Raw genomic sequence first — 12500 nt, 5'->3', positions numbered from 1 at the left:
TGTATGTGTAGTGTGTATGGGCGTGTGTGTACAATCCATACATACACGTTACATGTACATCAGACACCGCCACTAAAGAGTTTCTCCGAAGATTCTCACCCAAGGTTTTATTACACAAGTTGATAAAGAGATATCAGCTCTATATATATATATATATATATATATATATATATATATATATATATATATATATATATATATATATATATGTATGATTTCCCCAACGAGACGATTCTCACATCACTGTCTGTCTCTTCGGCGTTCTCTCCGCAGGGAGTTCTGGTGAGATCGGGCTAGATTTTTTTCTTTTTTTTTTCTTTTTTTTTCTTGGGGAGACGGCAAGTTGTGCGGGCGAGCGAGCGGGCGAGCGACCTTATCGTCGGCGACACCTTTTGGTTTCTGAGGACGCGGCGGGTGGGGAGGGGGCGGCTGGAGGGGAGGGTGTGGAGGAGGCGGGGTGTGAGGGGTTGGGGGACTGTCAGATGGTGGGTGGGTCAGGTCTCTCCGGCTTTGCGTGGGGGATGCGCCTCGGCTTGGCCTGGTGAAAGCGGGATGGAGAACGGAGTTGCAGGTGATATATTTGCATATTTATTGATGCGTCTGTTTTTTTTTTTTTTTTTTTTTTTATTGTTTATGGTTTGTAGACTGTGTTTCGGCATCATTCTTTATTTTTTTTCAGTGGCTTTATTTTTTTAGGATAGTCTGAATGTTTCTTAAAGATCAGTCTAGAACGGACACACTGAAGCTGAAACCAATTTTTTTTTTCTTTTCTGTCCACTTCACTTGTCTTTTCACTTGGCATACAATGTCATGATAAAGTGAATTGGGTTATTTTTAGGCCATGGTGCATTTTTTTTTTTTTTTTTGACATTGCATAATTTAGAGACAAGTATTTGTTTATTTATTTTTTCTTTCTGAAACTAACGTAAGAATTTATTGTCTGAAACTCCCAACATGCATTGTATAAATTGCATATATTAGCTTAGATATTACGTATTTGAATTACAATAACAGAGAATATCAGTCGAGTTCGGAATTATTATTATTATTATTATTATTATTATTATTATTATTATTATTATTATTATTATTATTATTATTTTTAGCCGTTCAGTGTGGCGTGGGCGAGATAATGCTTATCTTCCCCGTCTTATAAACAGAGATTCTTTCCTTGCGGGGGGGGGGGGGGGCTCCACAGGGGGCCACGGGGCCGGCATACCGTGGGGAGTGGGAGAGAGCGTTCGTGCGGCGATGCGCCCGATGTGCTCGCCTCATGCCCGCCCTCGATGCCGCTGCTGGGGGACACGAGGCGAAGGGTTGCCTCATCGTCGCTAGGCATTTTTTTTATTATTTTTTTATTTTTTATTTATTTATTTATTTTTTTATTTTTTTATTTTTATTTATTTTTTTTTTTTATTTTTTTTGAGGGGGTGATTCGTGTTGTTCTGTTTATGCATTTTTTTTTTTATGTTCAGTTGCAAAAGGTTATTATATAAAACACTTTGGTTTCAGGATAGCTGAGTAGATAACGATATGAAGGTCATCTTTTATATAATTTCTGTTTTTTTCTTCTATTCGGTGTTCGTTCGTTTAGTCTTCATCGTTGCTTTTTTTAGTTTACATTATCGTTTTCCCTATTTACCTATTTATCGGTTAATTTGGCTCACGGCAGATGGTGCTCAGACAGGTTTTAATTGCAGGTCAGTCGGCGCCCTGCAACTCCAGAAGAAGCTTTATTTGTTACTTAGGCGTAGTTGTTGCTTGCTTGTGCACTCGGTCACTTGCGCGCACTTACATTCATGCTCATACTCACTCTCACTCTTATTTTTTGTTTCTTTTTCTCGTACATTCTCTCTCTCTTATTTTTTCTTTCTTTTTCTCTCTCCTTCTCTCCGTCTCTCTCTCTGTCTGTCTGTCTCTCTCTGTCTCTGTCTCTGTCTGTCTGTCTGTCTGTCTGTCTGTCTGTCTGTCTGTCTGTCTGTCTGTCTCTCTCTCTCTCTCTCTCTCTCTCTCCCTCTCTCCCTCCCTCTCTCTCTCTCTCTCTCTCTCTCTCTCCCTCTCTCTCTCTCTCTCTCTCTCTCTCTCTCTCTCCCTCTCCCTCTCCCTCTCCCTCTCCCTCTCCCTCTCTCTCTCTCTCTCTCTCTCTCATCCACACTACATAACCTGCAATTAAGAGTCCCCAGCACGCTCTGCCACCATATTGCAAGCCCGGATACATTTATGGCCAATGCCCATTATGCACACTTCAGCGCCCAGCCAAGGACACCACTTTCCTCGCGAATGCACGGAGGAGGGTCTTCATCTGCCTAATGGGTCTCTCCCGCTTCGTAATGTGCTTTATCGCTTCTGTGTCTTCCTGCGGTGCGGCGGCGAAGGCCTGGGCTGGGTCCTCCTCGGGGCGTGCGGGCGGGGCTTGCGCTGGCGACGGCTGTGACGGCGTCTGGGACTTCTGCTAGGGATACGGTTGCTATGACTGCGGCGACTTAAGCTATAAGTAGAGCTGCAATTGCTACAATTACAGCAACTGCAGCTACAAGTACAACTGTATCTATAACAACTACATCTACAACTGTATCTATAACAACTACATCTACAACTGTAACAACTACAACTACAACTGTAACTATAACAACTACATCTACAACTAGAGCTACAATTACTATAATTACAGCAACTACAGCTAAAACTACTACTACAGCTAGAACTGCAATTACTACATTTACAGCAACTACAGCTGAAACTACACCTACAACTACAACTGAAACTACACATACAACTACAACTGAAACAACTGAAACTACACATACAACTACAACTGAAACAACTACAACTACAACTGAAACTACACATACAACTACAACTGAAACAACTACAACTACAACTGAAACTACACATACAACTACAACTGAAACAACTCCAACTACAACTACAACTGAAACTACACCTGCAACTACAACTGAAACTACACCTACAACTACCACTGAAACTACACCTACAACTACAACTGAAACTACACCTACAACTACAACTGAAACTACACCTACAACTGAAACTACACCTACACCTACAACTGAAACTACACCTACAACTACAACGGAAACTACACCTACAACTACAACGGAAACTATACCTACAACTACAACTGAAACTACACCTACAACTACAACTGAAACTACACCTACAACTACAACTGAAACTACACCTACAACTACAACTGAAACTACACCTACAACTACAACGGAAACTACACCTACAACTACAACTGAAACTACACCTACAACTACAACTGAAACTACACCTACAACTACAACTACAAACTACACACCTACAACTACAACTGAAACTACACCTACAACTACAACTGAAACTACACCTACAACTACAACTGAAACTATACCTACACCTACAACTGAAACTACAACTGAAACTGAAACTACACCTACACCTACAACTACAACTGAAGAAACTACACCTACAGCTACAACTGAAGAAACTACACCTACAACTACAACTGAAGAAACTACACCTACAGCTACAACTGAAGAAACTACACCTACAACTACAACTGAAACTACACTTACAACTACAACTGAAACTACACCTACAGCTACAACTGAAGAAACTACAACTACAACTACAGCTACAACTACAACTGAAGAAACTACACCTACAACTACAACTGAAACTACAACTACAACTGAAACTACACCTACAACTACAACTGAAGAAACTACACTTACAACTACAACCACAGCGACAAATCAGCGGAATAAACGCAGAGAGGTTGTTGCTCCTCTGCCTTTTTTTTTCTCCCTGTTCCACGCTGTGCTTCCTTCAACACCACAGGGTATAATCGTCCTGCGTTTGCCTTTGTTCTCTCCCCCACTCCGTATTTTCTTGCGAGGATGCCTTGGCACTCGAAGGAGGGTGGGAGGGAGGGAGGGAGGGAGGGAGAGAGGGAGGGGAGAGGGAGGGGAGGGAGGGAGGGAGGGAGGGAGGGAGGGAGGGAGGAGGAGGGAGAGAGAGGGAGGGGAGAGGAGAGGAGAGGAGGGAGGGGAGGGAGAGAGGGAGAGGGAGGGAGGGAGGGAGAGAGGGAGGGGAGAGGGAGGGGAGGGAGGGGGGAGCAGCGACAAACTCCTCGTACTTGTAGTGTTTATTCCGCGGTTCGAGGCTGTCGGCAGGCCCTGTTTTCCTCCTCATGTTGGCCGAGCTCTTCCCTCCCGCCGTCTGAAGGCAGGCAGGCAGGCACTGGCAGCGGAGGGGTGCCACCGCGACAGCCCCTGTGGAGGGCGATGGCACGCGGTCGGAGTGGCACTCGGAAGGAGGCAGGGGAAGCGGAGAGAGAGAGAGAGAGAAGGGGGCCTTTGGAGGGAAGCCTGAATCAGCGAGTCACATGGAAGAGGGAAACAAGGCTATCAGCTGTGAGCGCGGGGGTGGCAGGGCGAGGGGGAAGGGGGGAAATCTTGAGTCTCCCCCTCGTCTCCTGTTTTCTATCGATTTACCCTCTCCCCCCCCCTCCCCCCGCCCCTACTCCTCGGCGGCCCGTCTCCTCTCTCCCCACCTCCTTCCCTCCCTCCTCTCCGTCCTTGCTTTTACCAGCTGGAGCCGCCTTTCGCCTCCCTCAGCCCCCCCCTTCTCCCTTTCGCCCCCCCCCCACCCCCCGCTCGCCCTTATCTCCTCTTCGTGACCGCTACGACGGCTGGCAACCTAAGCCCGCGTTCGAGTCGTCATTGCCAGGCTTTTTGTCAGGTCAGGTGCCGTTGTTATGGTTTGGCCGTAATGCGTCGTGCGAGTCGGGTTGCTCCGCCGGTCGCTGGCGTGCGGGGCGGACCTGGGAGGGGTTTTTCGCCTTTTTCGACTGCCAGGCGTTCGGCGAGGTCACCGTCGAACGGAATCTATGCGAAGGAACCGATTAGCTTGATAAAGGCCCGAGATCGAGCCCGGCGACGTTGGAGCGGCTGGCGACATGTTGCAGCCCGGGGTGTCCGCACTGAGAGGGTGGCGGAGTCTCGCGCACACACTCCTCAGTGGGCCAGCGGGGCGGCCGCGGTGACAGCGTGGCAAGGTGGGCGTGCGACACCGTCTCCCCTTTCGTGGTGACAGAGGGTGGCTCGTTCGGAGACGCAGGTGCAACGTCGCGGGGTGAAGAATGCGTGGTTAGAGCCGCAGAATCGAGCGGACCTCGCGCCGAGGGCATGAGGTCATGCGTGCGGTGACCCATGACGTAAGTGCGATGGGGACTCGCGGGCGATGGGATGACCCTAAATCTCAAGGACAGTGGTCTGTGATCGTTGTGCGCCTCCAGAGGCAGCGGCTGTTGGTCCCTCGCCCGATCAAAGGACGTCCACGTGACGAGTGTGCTAACGAAAGAGATGAAAGCAAAGTACGGTTGCCAATGCTGTGAATGCAAATGTCACGCAGGTTCTCCCCGGAAATGAGGTTGGTGGCGAGGTGGCTGGAGTGCGTCCGGCGGGGCTTTGTGGAAAGCGTGCCAAGCGATATCACCAGGATAAACCAGCGTAAAAGTGAAACCCTTGCGAACAGCCTCCTATCCTCTTAGGAGAAGCCCGACGCGAGAGCTTCAAGGAAACCGCAGCGAAGCCTGTCCTCCCCGGCCATGGAGACTTTTCTGGACCACGGACGCAGCCTGTGCTTGCGAGGTGAGGCGAGGCGACCATCTGCTTCGTCAGGAGGCAGGAGGTTCCTCTGTGAGGGCCAGGGAAGGGCGCCAGTGCACCCGCCTCCCTCCTCCGTCTCACCAAGCAAAGCTTGGATACTTGACGTAAATTGACACTTTAGTGGATTGCAGGCGGGGGCTGGCGGCTCGGCTCCCTGTTGTGTAGTGCATAGCATTGGGATTTGGTGCCCTCTACTACACGGTGTGTGTACACAGCTGGCCTGGAACTGGTTCTGGGACGGGTTGTGGCGCCTCCAGTCTAAGGTTTCGTTACAAGGGAAACGTCAGGGGTCGCCGTAACGTGACACGCCTTGACTTCTGCTCGCCAGGTTTTTTTGTGACTGTTTTCATCTAATCATTCATTTTACTTTATGTATGCCACTTTAACTATTTAGTATTTAGCATCAGCTTCTTGAGGGGGGGAGGGGGCGCCGTCAGTGATTGAATTGAGAGACTGCAGGGTGGTCTGCATCGCATGATCATTAGAGTTCCATTAAGGAATATGGGGCTTCCGCGTCTAACCGCAGATGCTCGGGAGTTAAGAAAGAGAGCGAGAGAGATAAGTATCACTCTGAAGGTCTAACCATATTAACATTTGACTCGTCCCTCCCAAGGGCGTGCGGGAACACACCCGGTGACACTAACAACCCGGCCGCGTCTCTCTCTCACTTGAGCTCGTGACTCACGCCTGCAGGAGCGGGGTGGGGGTAGGGCGAGGGAGGGGAGGGAGGGGGGATTTTGCATGAGGTTGGGGGGGGCAAGGTTTCGTATCCTCTCGCCGCCATTGATCAAGGCGCTAAGGGTCTTTTCACCTCTTTTTCCTTGACGGGTAAGGGGGTGGGGTGGGGTTGCTTTTTTATGGAGTTTGCGATGTTATTGATCTGTCTTGCCTTCTGGAACTTTCTTAAGAGGGGAGCCTGAGGTGAGAAAGGGAGAGAGAGAGGGGGGTGGGGGAGCGTCTGCAGGATTTATTTCATGGAAGGTTTTGTCGCGATGCTGTCATTCGCTGAAACCATAAACAAGGCGTATCATACCAGTGGCAGAGACTGTAATGACCATTATGAGTCAACTGGCAAGGAGAGCGACGACCATCTGAGCGTTATGTCTCCCTCTGTTTATCACTGCGCTGCCAAATAAAGCCATGCCATCTTTGTTTATTTTTGGGGAGGTAAGGGCGCGGAAATGCCCTGCGGGGAGGAGGCCCGAATCTCTTTAAAGGCGCCCAATCCTCTTTTCCTGCAGGGCGAGGGAAGGGGTTGTGGAGGACGTGAGGGAAGGAGGAGAGGGGGAAGGAGGAGAGGGGAAGGAGGGGAGGGGAAGGGGGAAGGGATGAGGGGGAGGACAGGGGGAGGAGAGAGGGGAAGGGGGAAGGGTTGTGGAGGGACGTGAGGGAAGTATGGGAGGAGGGGAGGACGGGGGGAAGGAGGGGAGGGGGACGTGAGGGAAGAAGGGGTGGGGAAGGGGGAAGGGGATGAGGGGGACGTGAGGGAAGGAGGGGGGGGGAGGGGAGGACGAGGGGGAAGAAGAGGGAGGGGAGGGGTTGTGGAGGATGCATATAGAGGGAATGAAGGGAGGGAGAGGGAGGGGGAAGGGGGAAGGAGGAAGGGAGGGGAGGGGGGAGGGCGAGGGGTTCATGACGCATTTCTCTCTCAGGAAATGGTTCACGCTGTCGTTATCATCGTGATGGGTCGTGTTGGATTCGTTGTTGTGGTTGGCGTTTCAACTTCATCATTTTTTTTCTTTTCTTCATCTTTTTGGTCTTAATATCATTGTTATTGTTATTATTATTATGGTGATGGTTGGTTATTGTTGTTTTATTATTGTTATCATCATCATCATCATCATTTCTTTTCTTCTTCTTCTCCGACCCCTTCACCTCCTCCTCCTTCTTCTTCTTCTTCTTCTCTTCCTCTTCTTCTTTACCTTTTTTATCATATGTCCCTCTTCCTCCTCTTCTTCTTCCTCCTTATCCTTACCATTCTTCTTTTTTCTCCTCCTCCTCCTCCTCCTCCTCCTCTTTTTCCCCCTCCCCCACCTCCTCCTTTTCCTCTTTCTCTCCCTCTCCCACCTCCTCTTCCTCCTCTTCCTCTTCCATCTCCTCTTCTTCCACCTGCTGCTCCTCACCCTTCTTCTTCTTCTTCTTTTCTTTTTAGTTAAATGCTGGTGAGGGATCGATACAGTGGCACGAAGCAAAGATATTCAGATGGATAGATGGATGAATGGATAGATAGGTAGATGGATGGATAGACAGACAGACAGACAGACAGACAGACAGACAGACAGACAGACAGACAGACAGACACAGACAGACAGACAGACAGATGGATTGGTTGATGGACAGATAGATGGATAGACAGACAGACAGACAGACAGACAGACAGACAGACAGACAGATGGATTGGTTGATGGACAGGTAGACAAGTAGACGGGTCGCCCGATGAGCCTGAAACGCGTCCGTGGGGCGTCGGGAGGCGAGCGCGCGCATCGCCAGAAATCCCACAAGTTGGAAAGGCGTGTATTTTGACGCCGCTTAAGCTCTTCCTCGTCTCGCACGCGGACGGGAGGTGTCGCGGCCGCTTTTTTTTTCTTTTCTCTTGTTTTTTCTCTCTCGTTTTTTTTTTTTTTTTTGGGGGGGGGTGGAGATGGGAAGGGAGAAGGGAGGGGGAAGGGAGGGAGGGAGGGAGGGGAGGGAAGGAGGGAGGGAGGAGGAAGGAGGGAGGGAGGGAAGGGAGGGAGGGAGGGAAGGGGGAGGGAGGAGGGAAGAGGAAGGGGGGAGGGAGGGAGGAGGAGAAAGGGAGGGAGGGGAAGTGGAAGGGAGGTGGAAGAATGGTCGGAGAAAGGGAAGAGAGGGAAAGAAAAAGAAAGAAAGAAAGAGTTAGAGAGGGAGAAGGAGAAGGAGAGGTGAAGCTTTCATGGATTAAGCTTTTGACTTGTATGAACTTGATCTTTTATTTTAGGGAGGGGGGGGGGCGGGCTCTTTGAAGTGGATTGCGTGATTGAGTGCATGTTATGGGTGCGTTGCGGGCGTAGGTGTTTAAGGAAAGGGTTAAGTTAAGGTGCGAAGGAGGTGAAGGAGGTGTGAAATCTGTGTCATCTTGTCTCGATTAAGATTTTTTTTTTTATCTACTCAATTTTTTCTCGGAAGGGGGGGAGGGGGTAGGTTGACAGGGGCAAGAAAAAAAAACGTGGTATTTTTAGCACGTGGACAGATTATTTTTAACGGTTTGACGTCACCATTTCAAACGGAAGAATTAGCGGGGTTGCCACGAGTCAGCTGCTTGTGACGTCACGAATGTGGGTTCTGCGTTTTGCTTTTGTTTTGTCCTTCGTCGCGCGCTGGCGGAGGGCGGGCGGGCCCTGCGGCGGGAGGCTGGCACTGTTTCGCGTGGAATTCTGGCTTCGATTGCACGCTTTCACTTTCCTTGAGTAAGACTTTGTTGTTGTTGTTGTTTTTGGTTAATTCATTCTTTCTTTCGTTTGTTCGTCCGTCTGTCCGTCTTTCCATCCCTCCCTCTCTCTCTCTCTCTGTCTCTCTGTCTCTCTGTCTCTCTGTCTCTCTGTCTCTCTGTCTCTCTGTCTCTCTGTCGCTGTCTCTCTGTCTCTCTGTCTCTCTGTCTCTCCGTCTCTCTCTCTCTCTCTCTCTCTCTCTCTCTCTCTCTCTTTCTCGCTCTCTCTCTCTCTCTCTCTCTCTCTCTCTCTCTCTCTCTCCCTCTCTCTCTCTCTCTCCCTCTCCCTCTCCTCTCCCTCTCCCTCTCCCTCTCCCTCTCCCTCTCCCTCCCCTCTCCCTCTCCCTCTCCCTCCTTCCTCTCACCTTCCCTCCTTCCCTCCATCCCTCCATCCCTCCATCCATCCATCCATCCATCTAAATATTTGTTTATTAAGCTATCTATTCAAATGTCTACCCAATTATTTGCCTGCCTATGTATTAATTTCCTTGTTTAATGAATTATTTGTATTTTTCTTCTTATACTTCACTAATTGGATATTTGCAATTTTATGAATTTACTTGATTGCGTATTTTTGATGTTATTCCTTGCTTAAATTATAAATATTCACTTGTAATTTTCTTCACATACTTCTCCAATTGTATATTCGTAACTTTGTGCCTTTGCTAAATTGCGCGTCTGCAACGTTACTCATTTCCTTGCTTTAATAATTGCGCGTCTGCAAGCGGAAGGATAACTCGGCCGACCTCGGGACCTCCATCGCCGACGCCCAAACGTTTCCCGGAAAACGTTTGCGATTTCTCCCCCGCGCCCGAGGGTGGTCGCTCCGAGCCTGAGGAGGAGGATCCGATGGGGGGGGGGGGGTTGACGCGCTCTGACGGGGATTTCGAGGGCGTGGGTGCGTGGGCGTGGGCGGGCGGAACGGAGGGAGGGGGAGGGAGTCAAAGGGGTGGTTGGGAGGAAGGGGAAGGATGTGTGGGTGTGAGGATGGGGGGAGTGGTTAGGGGTGGGGGTAGGGGTAAAGGGGTGGTTGGGAGGAAGGGGATGGATGTGTAGGTGTGAGGATGGGTGGGGGTGGTTAAGGTTGGGGGGAAGGGTGTTGTAAAGGCGTTCGTTACGGGAATGTGATTTCGGTCATGTTGGGGTTTTAAGGAAATGTAATGGATGATGTGATTTAATGATGGTGGCGGAGGGAGGCTTTGAATGTCTTATGAAAGGGGGATCGGTAGATGGGAGGAATGGTGGATGGATGAATGGATTAGTGGATGGGAGGGAGGGAGGGAGGGAGGGGGAAGGGGGAGGGAGGGAGGGAGGGAGGAAAGGAGGAGTAAAAGAAAGAAGGGTGGATGGAAGGATGGAATGTACGAATGTACGTAGTGCATGTGTGTGTTTGCGTGCGTGCGTGTGCGTGCGTGCGTGCGTGTGTGTGTGCCTGCGTGCGTGCGTGCGTGCATGTATGCGTGCGTGTGTATTTATTCTCGCATTGTTTAGATCCATTGTTTAGATGTCTTTTGGTCTGATTGTCGCGAACAGGTCTCCGAACAGGACAGGAGCCGCACAAGAATGGTTCCGAACAGTGTTTAAGAAATGATTTCGTTTAAACTTTGACAGATTAAAGTTATAAAAGTAACTTGGTTCGTAGAACTTTCGCCAATTAATGCCTTATGATTTAAAGTTCTCCCGAGGTATGTTTGGATTTTGCAAACTTTATTTTTTTATGTCGAGGAAATACCGACAAAAGAAAATACTCAAAAGTGAAGATGGGTAGAATAACAGGGATTTTTTTTTAAGAATCCCTTTTTTGTGCTCGTATTCTCACCCATATTCCCTTGTGCGCACATGGAGACGCGTTCGCAGACAATGCCACACACGCCCGGAGAAGTGGCGTCGCGCGCTCCCATAGAGGGTCGGGTCGGGAATGGGTCGAGGGCTAAGCTTATTTCCCCTGCGGATGGTCACGTAGCTCTATCTCCCCCTCCCCCCTCTATCCCCGTCTCTCCTGCCCGAGTTTCGTGTTTTGTGGGCTCTTCTCATCCTCCTTGGGCGCTCTCTCCTACCTTCTTCGTCCTCAAGTGCTATGTTCTTGTCCCTCCTCCTCTATGCATGGTTTTTACCTCCCCACACCCCCTCCTATCCTCAAGTTCTAGGCCGTCTCTCCCCCCCCCCCCCCGTCAAGCTCTTTGCCCCCTTATCCGTTTCCTTAATTGAGCTCTATGCCCTCCCTCCCTCCTCACCAAGCTCTAAGTTCCCTTCCCCTCCTTTTGACCCTTACTCAACCTGTATGCCCTCCCTCTCCCGTCCCTTCTCACCAAGCTCTATACCCTCCCTCCCTCCTTTCCTCCTACCCACGCTCTGTGCCCTCCCCACCCTCCCCTCCCTCCCCTCCTTCCCCTCCCTCCCCATCCCCATTCTCCAATGCCGAGGCAGGGCTGAGCTCATGGCAGAGTGCATGACAGTGGCATTTTGAGGTGGGGGAAGGGGGAGGGGGAGGGAGAGGGAGAGGGAGAGGGAGAGGGAGAGGGAGAGGGAGAGGGAGAGGGAGAGGAGGTCGTGGCGGGGACCTATTTAAGGTGGAAAGGGAGCCATTAGCGGGGCGGGAGGAAGGGGGATTAAGACCGAGAGTCGAGGCGCTGGTGGAGAGCCTGCCGCGTCTGCCAGGCACGGAGAGAGGCCGTGTGTGTTGTGTGTGTGTGTTGTGTGCGTGTGCGCGCGCGCGCGTGTGTGTGTGTGTGTGTGTGTGTGTGTGTGTGTGTGTGTGTGTGTGTGTGTGTGTGTGTGCGTGTGTGCGCGTGTGCGTGTGCGTGTGCGTGTGCGTGTGCGTGCGTGTATGTGTGTGTGTGTGTGTGTGTGTGTGTGTGTGTGTGTGTGTGTGTGTGTGTGTGTGTGTGTGTGTATGTGCGTGCGTGTTCATTTGAGCGGGCAGAAGAGGTCGCGGGAGAGCACGGCGATCGCGTGCGGGCGGCCGTCAACCGGGGCCGCCTCCGCCATTGTCTGGGGCTAACTGTTTCGCCTTCTCCTTCGTCGCTTTTCTTAAAGTGCGCTATTTAAGCCCCCTCCCCCCCCCCCAAGTCTTCCTCCTCCCTCCTCCCCCCCAGGTCTTCCTCCTCCCTCCCCCCCCAGGTCTTCCTCCTCCCTCCTCCCTTGGTCGTCCTCCAATCTCCCCTCAGGTCCTCCTCCCTCCTCTCTCCCCCCCTGGTCTTCCTCCTCCCCCCCCTTTGCTCTCTCGAAGGTGAGAGCTGCAGCACGTAATGCGTAGCGGCGAGGGCTTGATGGGGGGGGGGGGGTTGTAAATGTATTTTTGGTGGTTTTGTTTAGAGTGAGTTTTTTTTTTGTGTGTGCTGCTTTTAGGGTTGATTATGGGTGTATCTGTGTTTATT

The 12500-nt window shown here is 50.7% G+C and overlaps 2 protein-coding genes across 4 annotated transcripts in view; both read left to right on the top strand.

The window, feature by feature from the left end:
• The window catches only part of LOC138866257 (mucin-2-like), a gene marked incomplete at its 5' end in the record, with an annotated part of 11580 nt that extends 7349 nt beyond the window's left edge, over nucleotides 1-4231 (top strand). Inside the window, 3 exons of the mRNA XM_070138767.1 lie at nucleotides 2250-2375; nucleotides 2522-3847; nucleotides 4182-4231. Coding sequence (XP_069994868.1) covers nucleotides 2250-2375; nucleotides 2522-3847; nucleotides 4182-4231 — 1502 coding nt within the window. The remainder of the gene's footprint in view (nucleotides 1-2249; nucleotides 2376-2521; nucleotides 3848-4181) is intronic.
• The window catches only part of LOC113804138 (adenomatous polyposis coli protein), a 360688-nt gene that overhangs the window by 90349 nt on the left and 257839 nt on the right, over nucleotides 1-12500 (top strand). Inside the window, exon 1 of one of the 3 annotated variants that reach the window (XM_070138165.1) lies at nucleotides 4969-5065. The exons of the other annotated variants lie outside the window; for them this stretch is intronic. The gene's annotated coding sequence lies outside the window, so the exon portion shown is untranslated. Of the gene's footprint in view, nucleotides 1-4968; nucleotides 5066-12500 lie in introns of those variants that run through there. 3 annotated transcript variants of the gene reach the window in all.

Source organism: Penaeus vannamei, chromosome 24, assembly GCF_042767895.1.
Source record: "Penaeus vannamei isolate JL-2024 chromosome 24, ASM4276789v1, whole genome shotgun sequence".
NCBI lineage: Eukaryota > Metazoa > Arthropoda > Malacostraca > Decapoda > Penaeidae > Penaeus > Penaeus vannamei.
The sequence above is the reverse complement of the archived record's forward strand: the minus strand, read 5'-3'. Positions and strand labels throughout refer to the sequence as shown.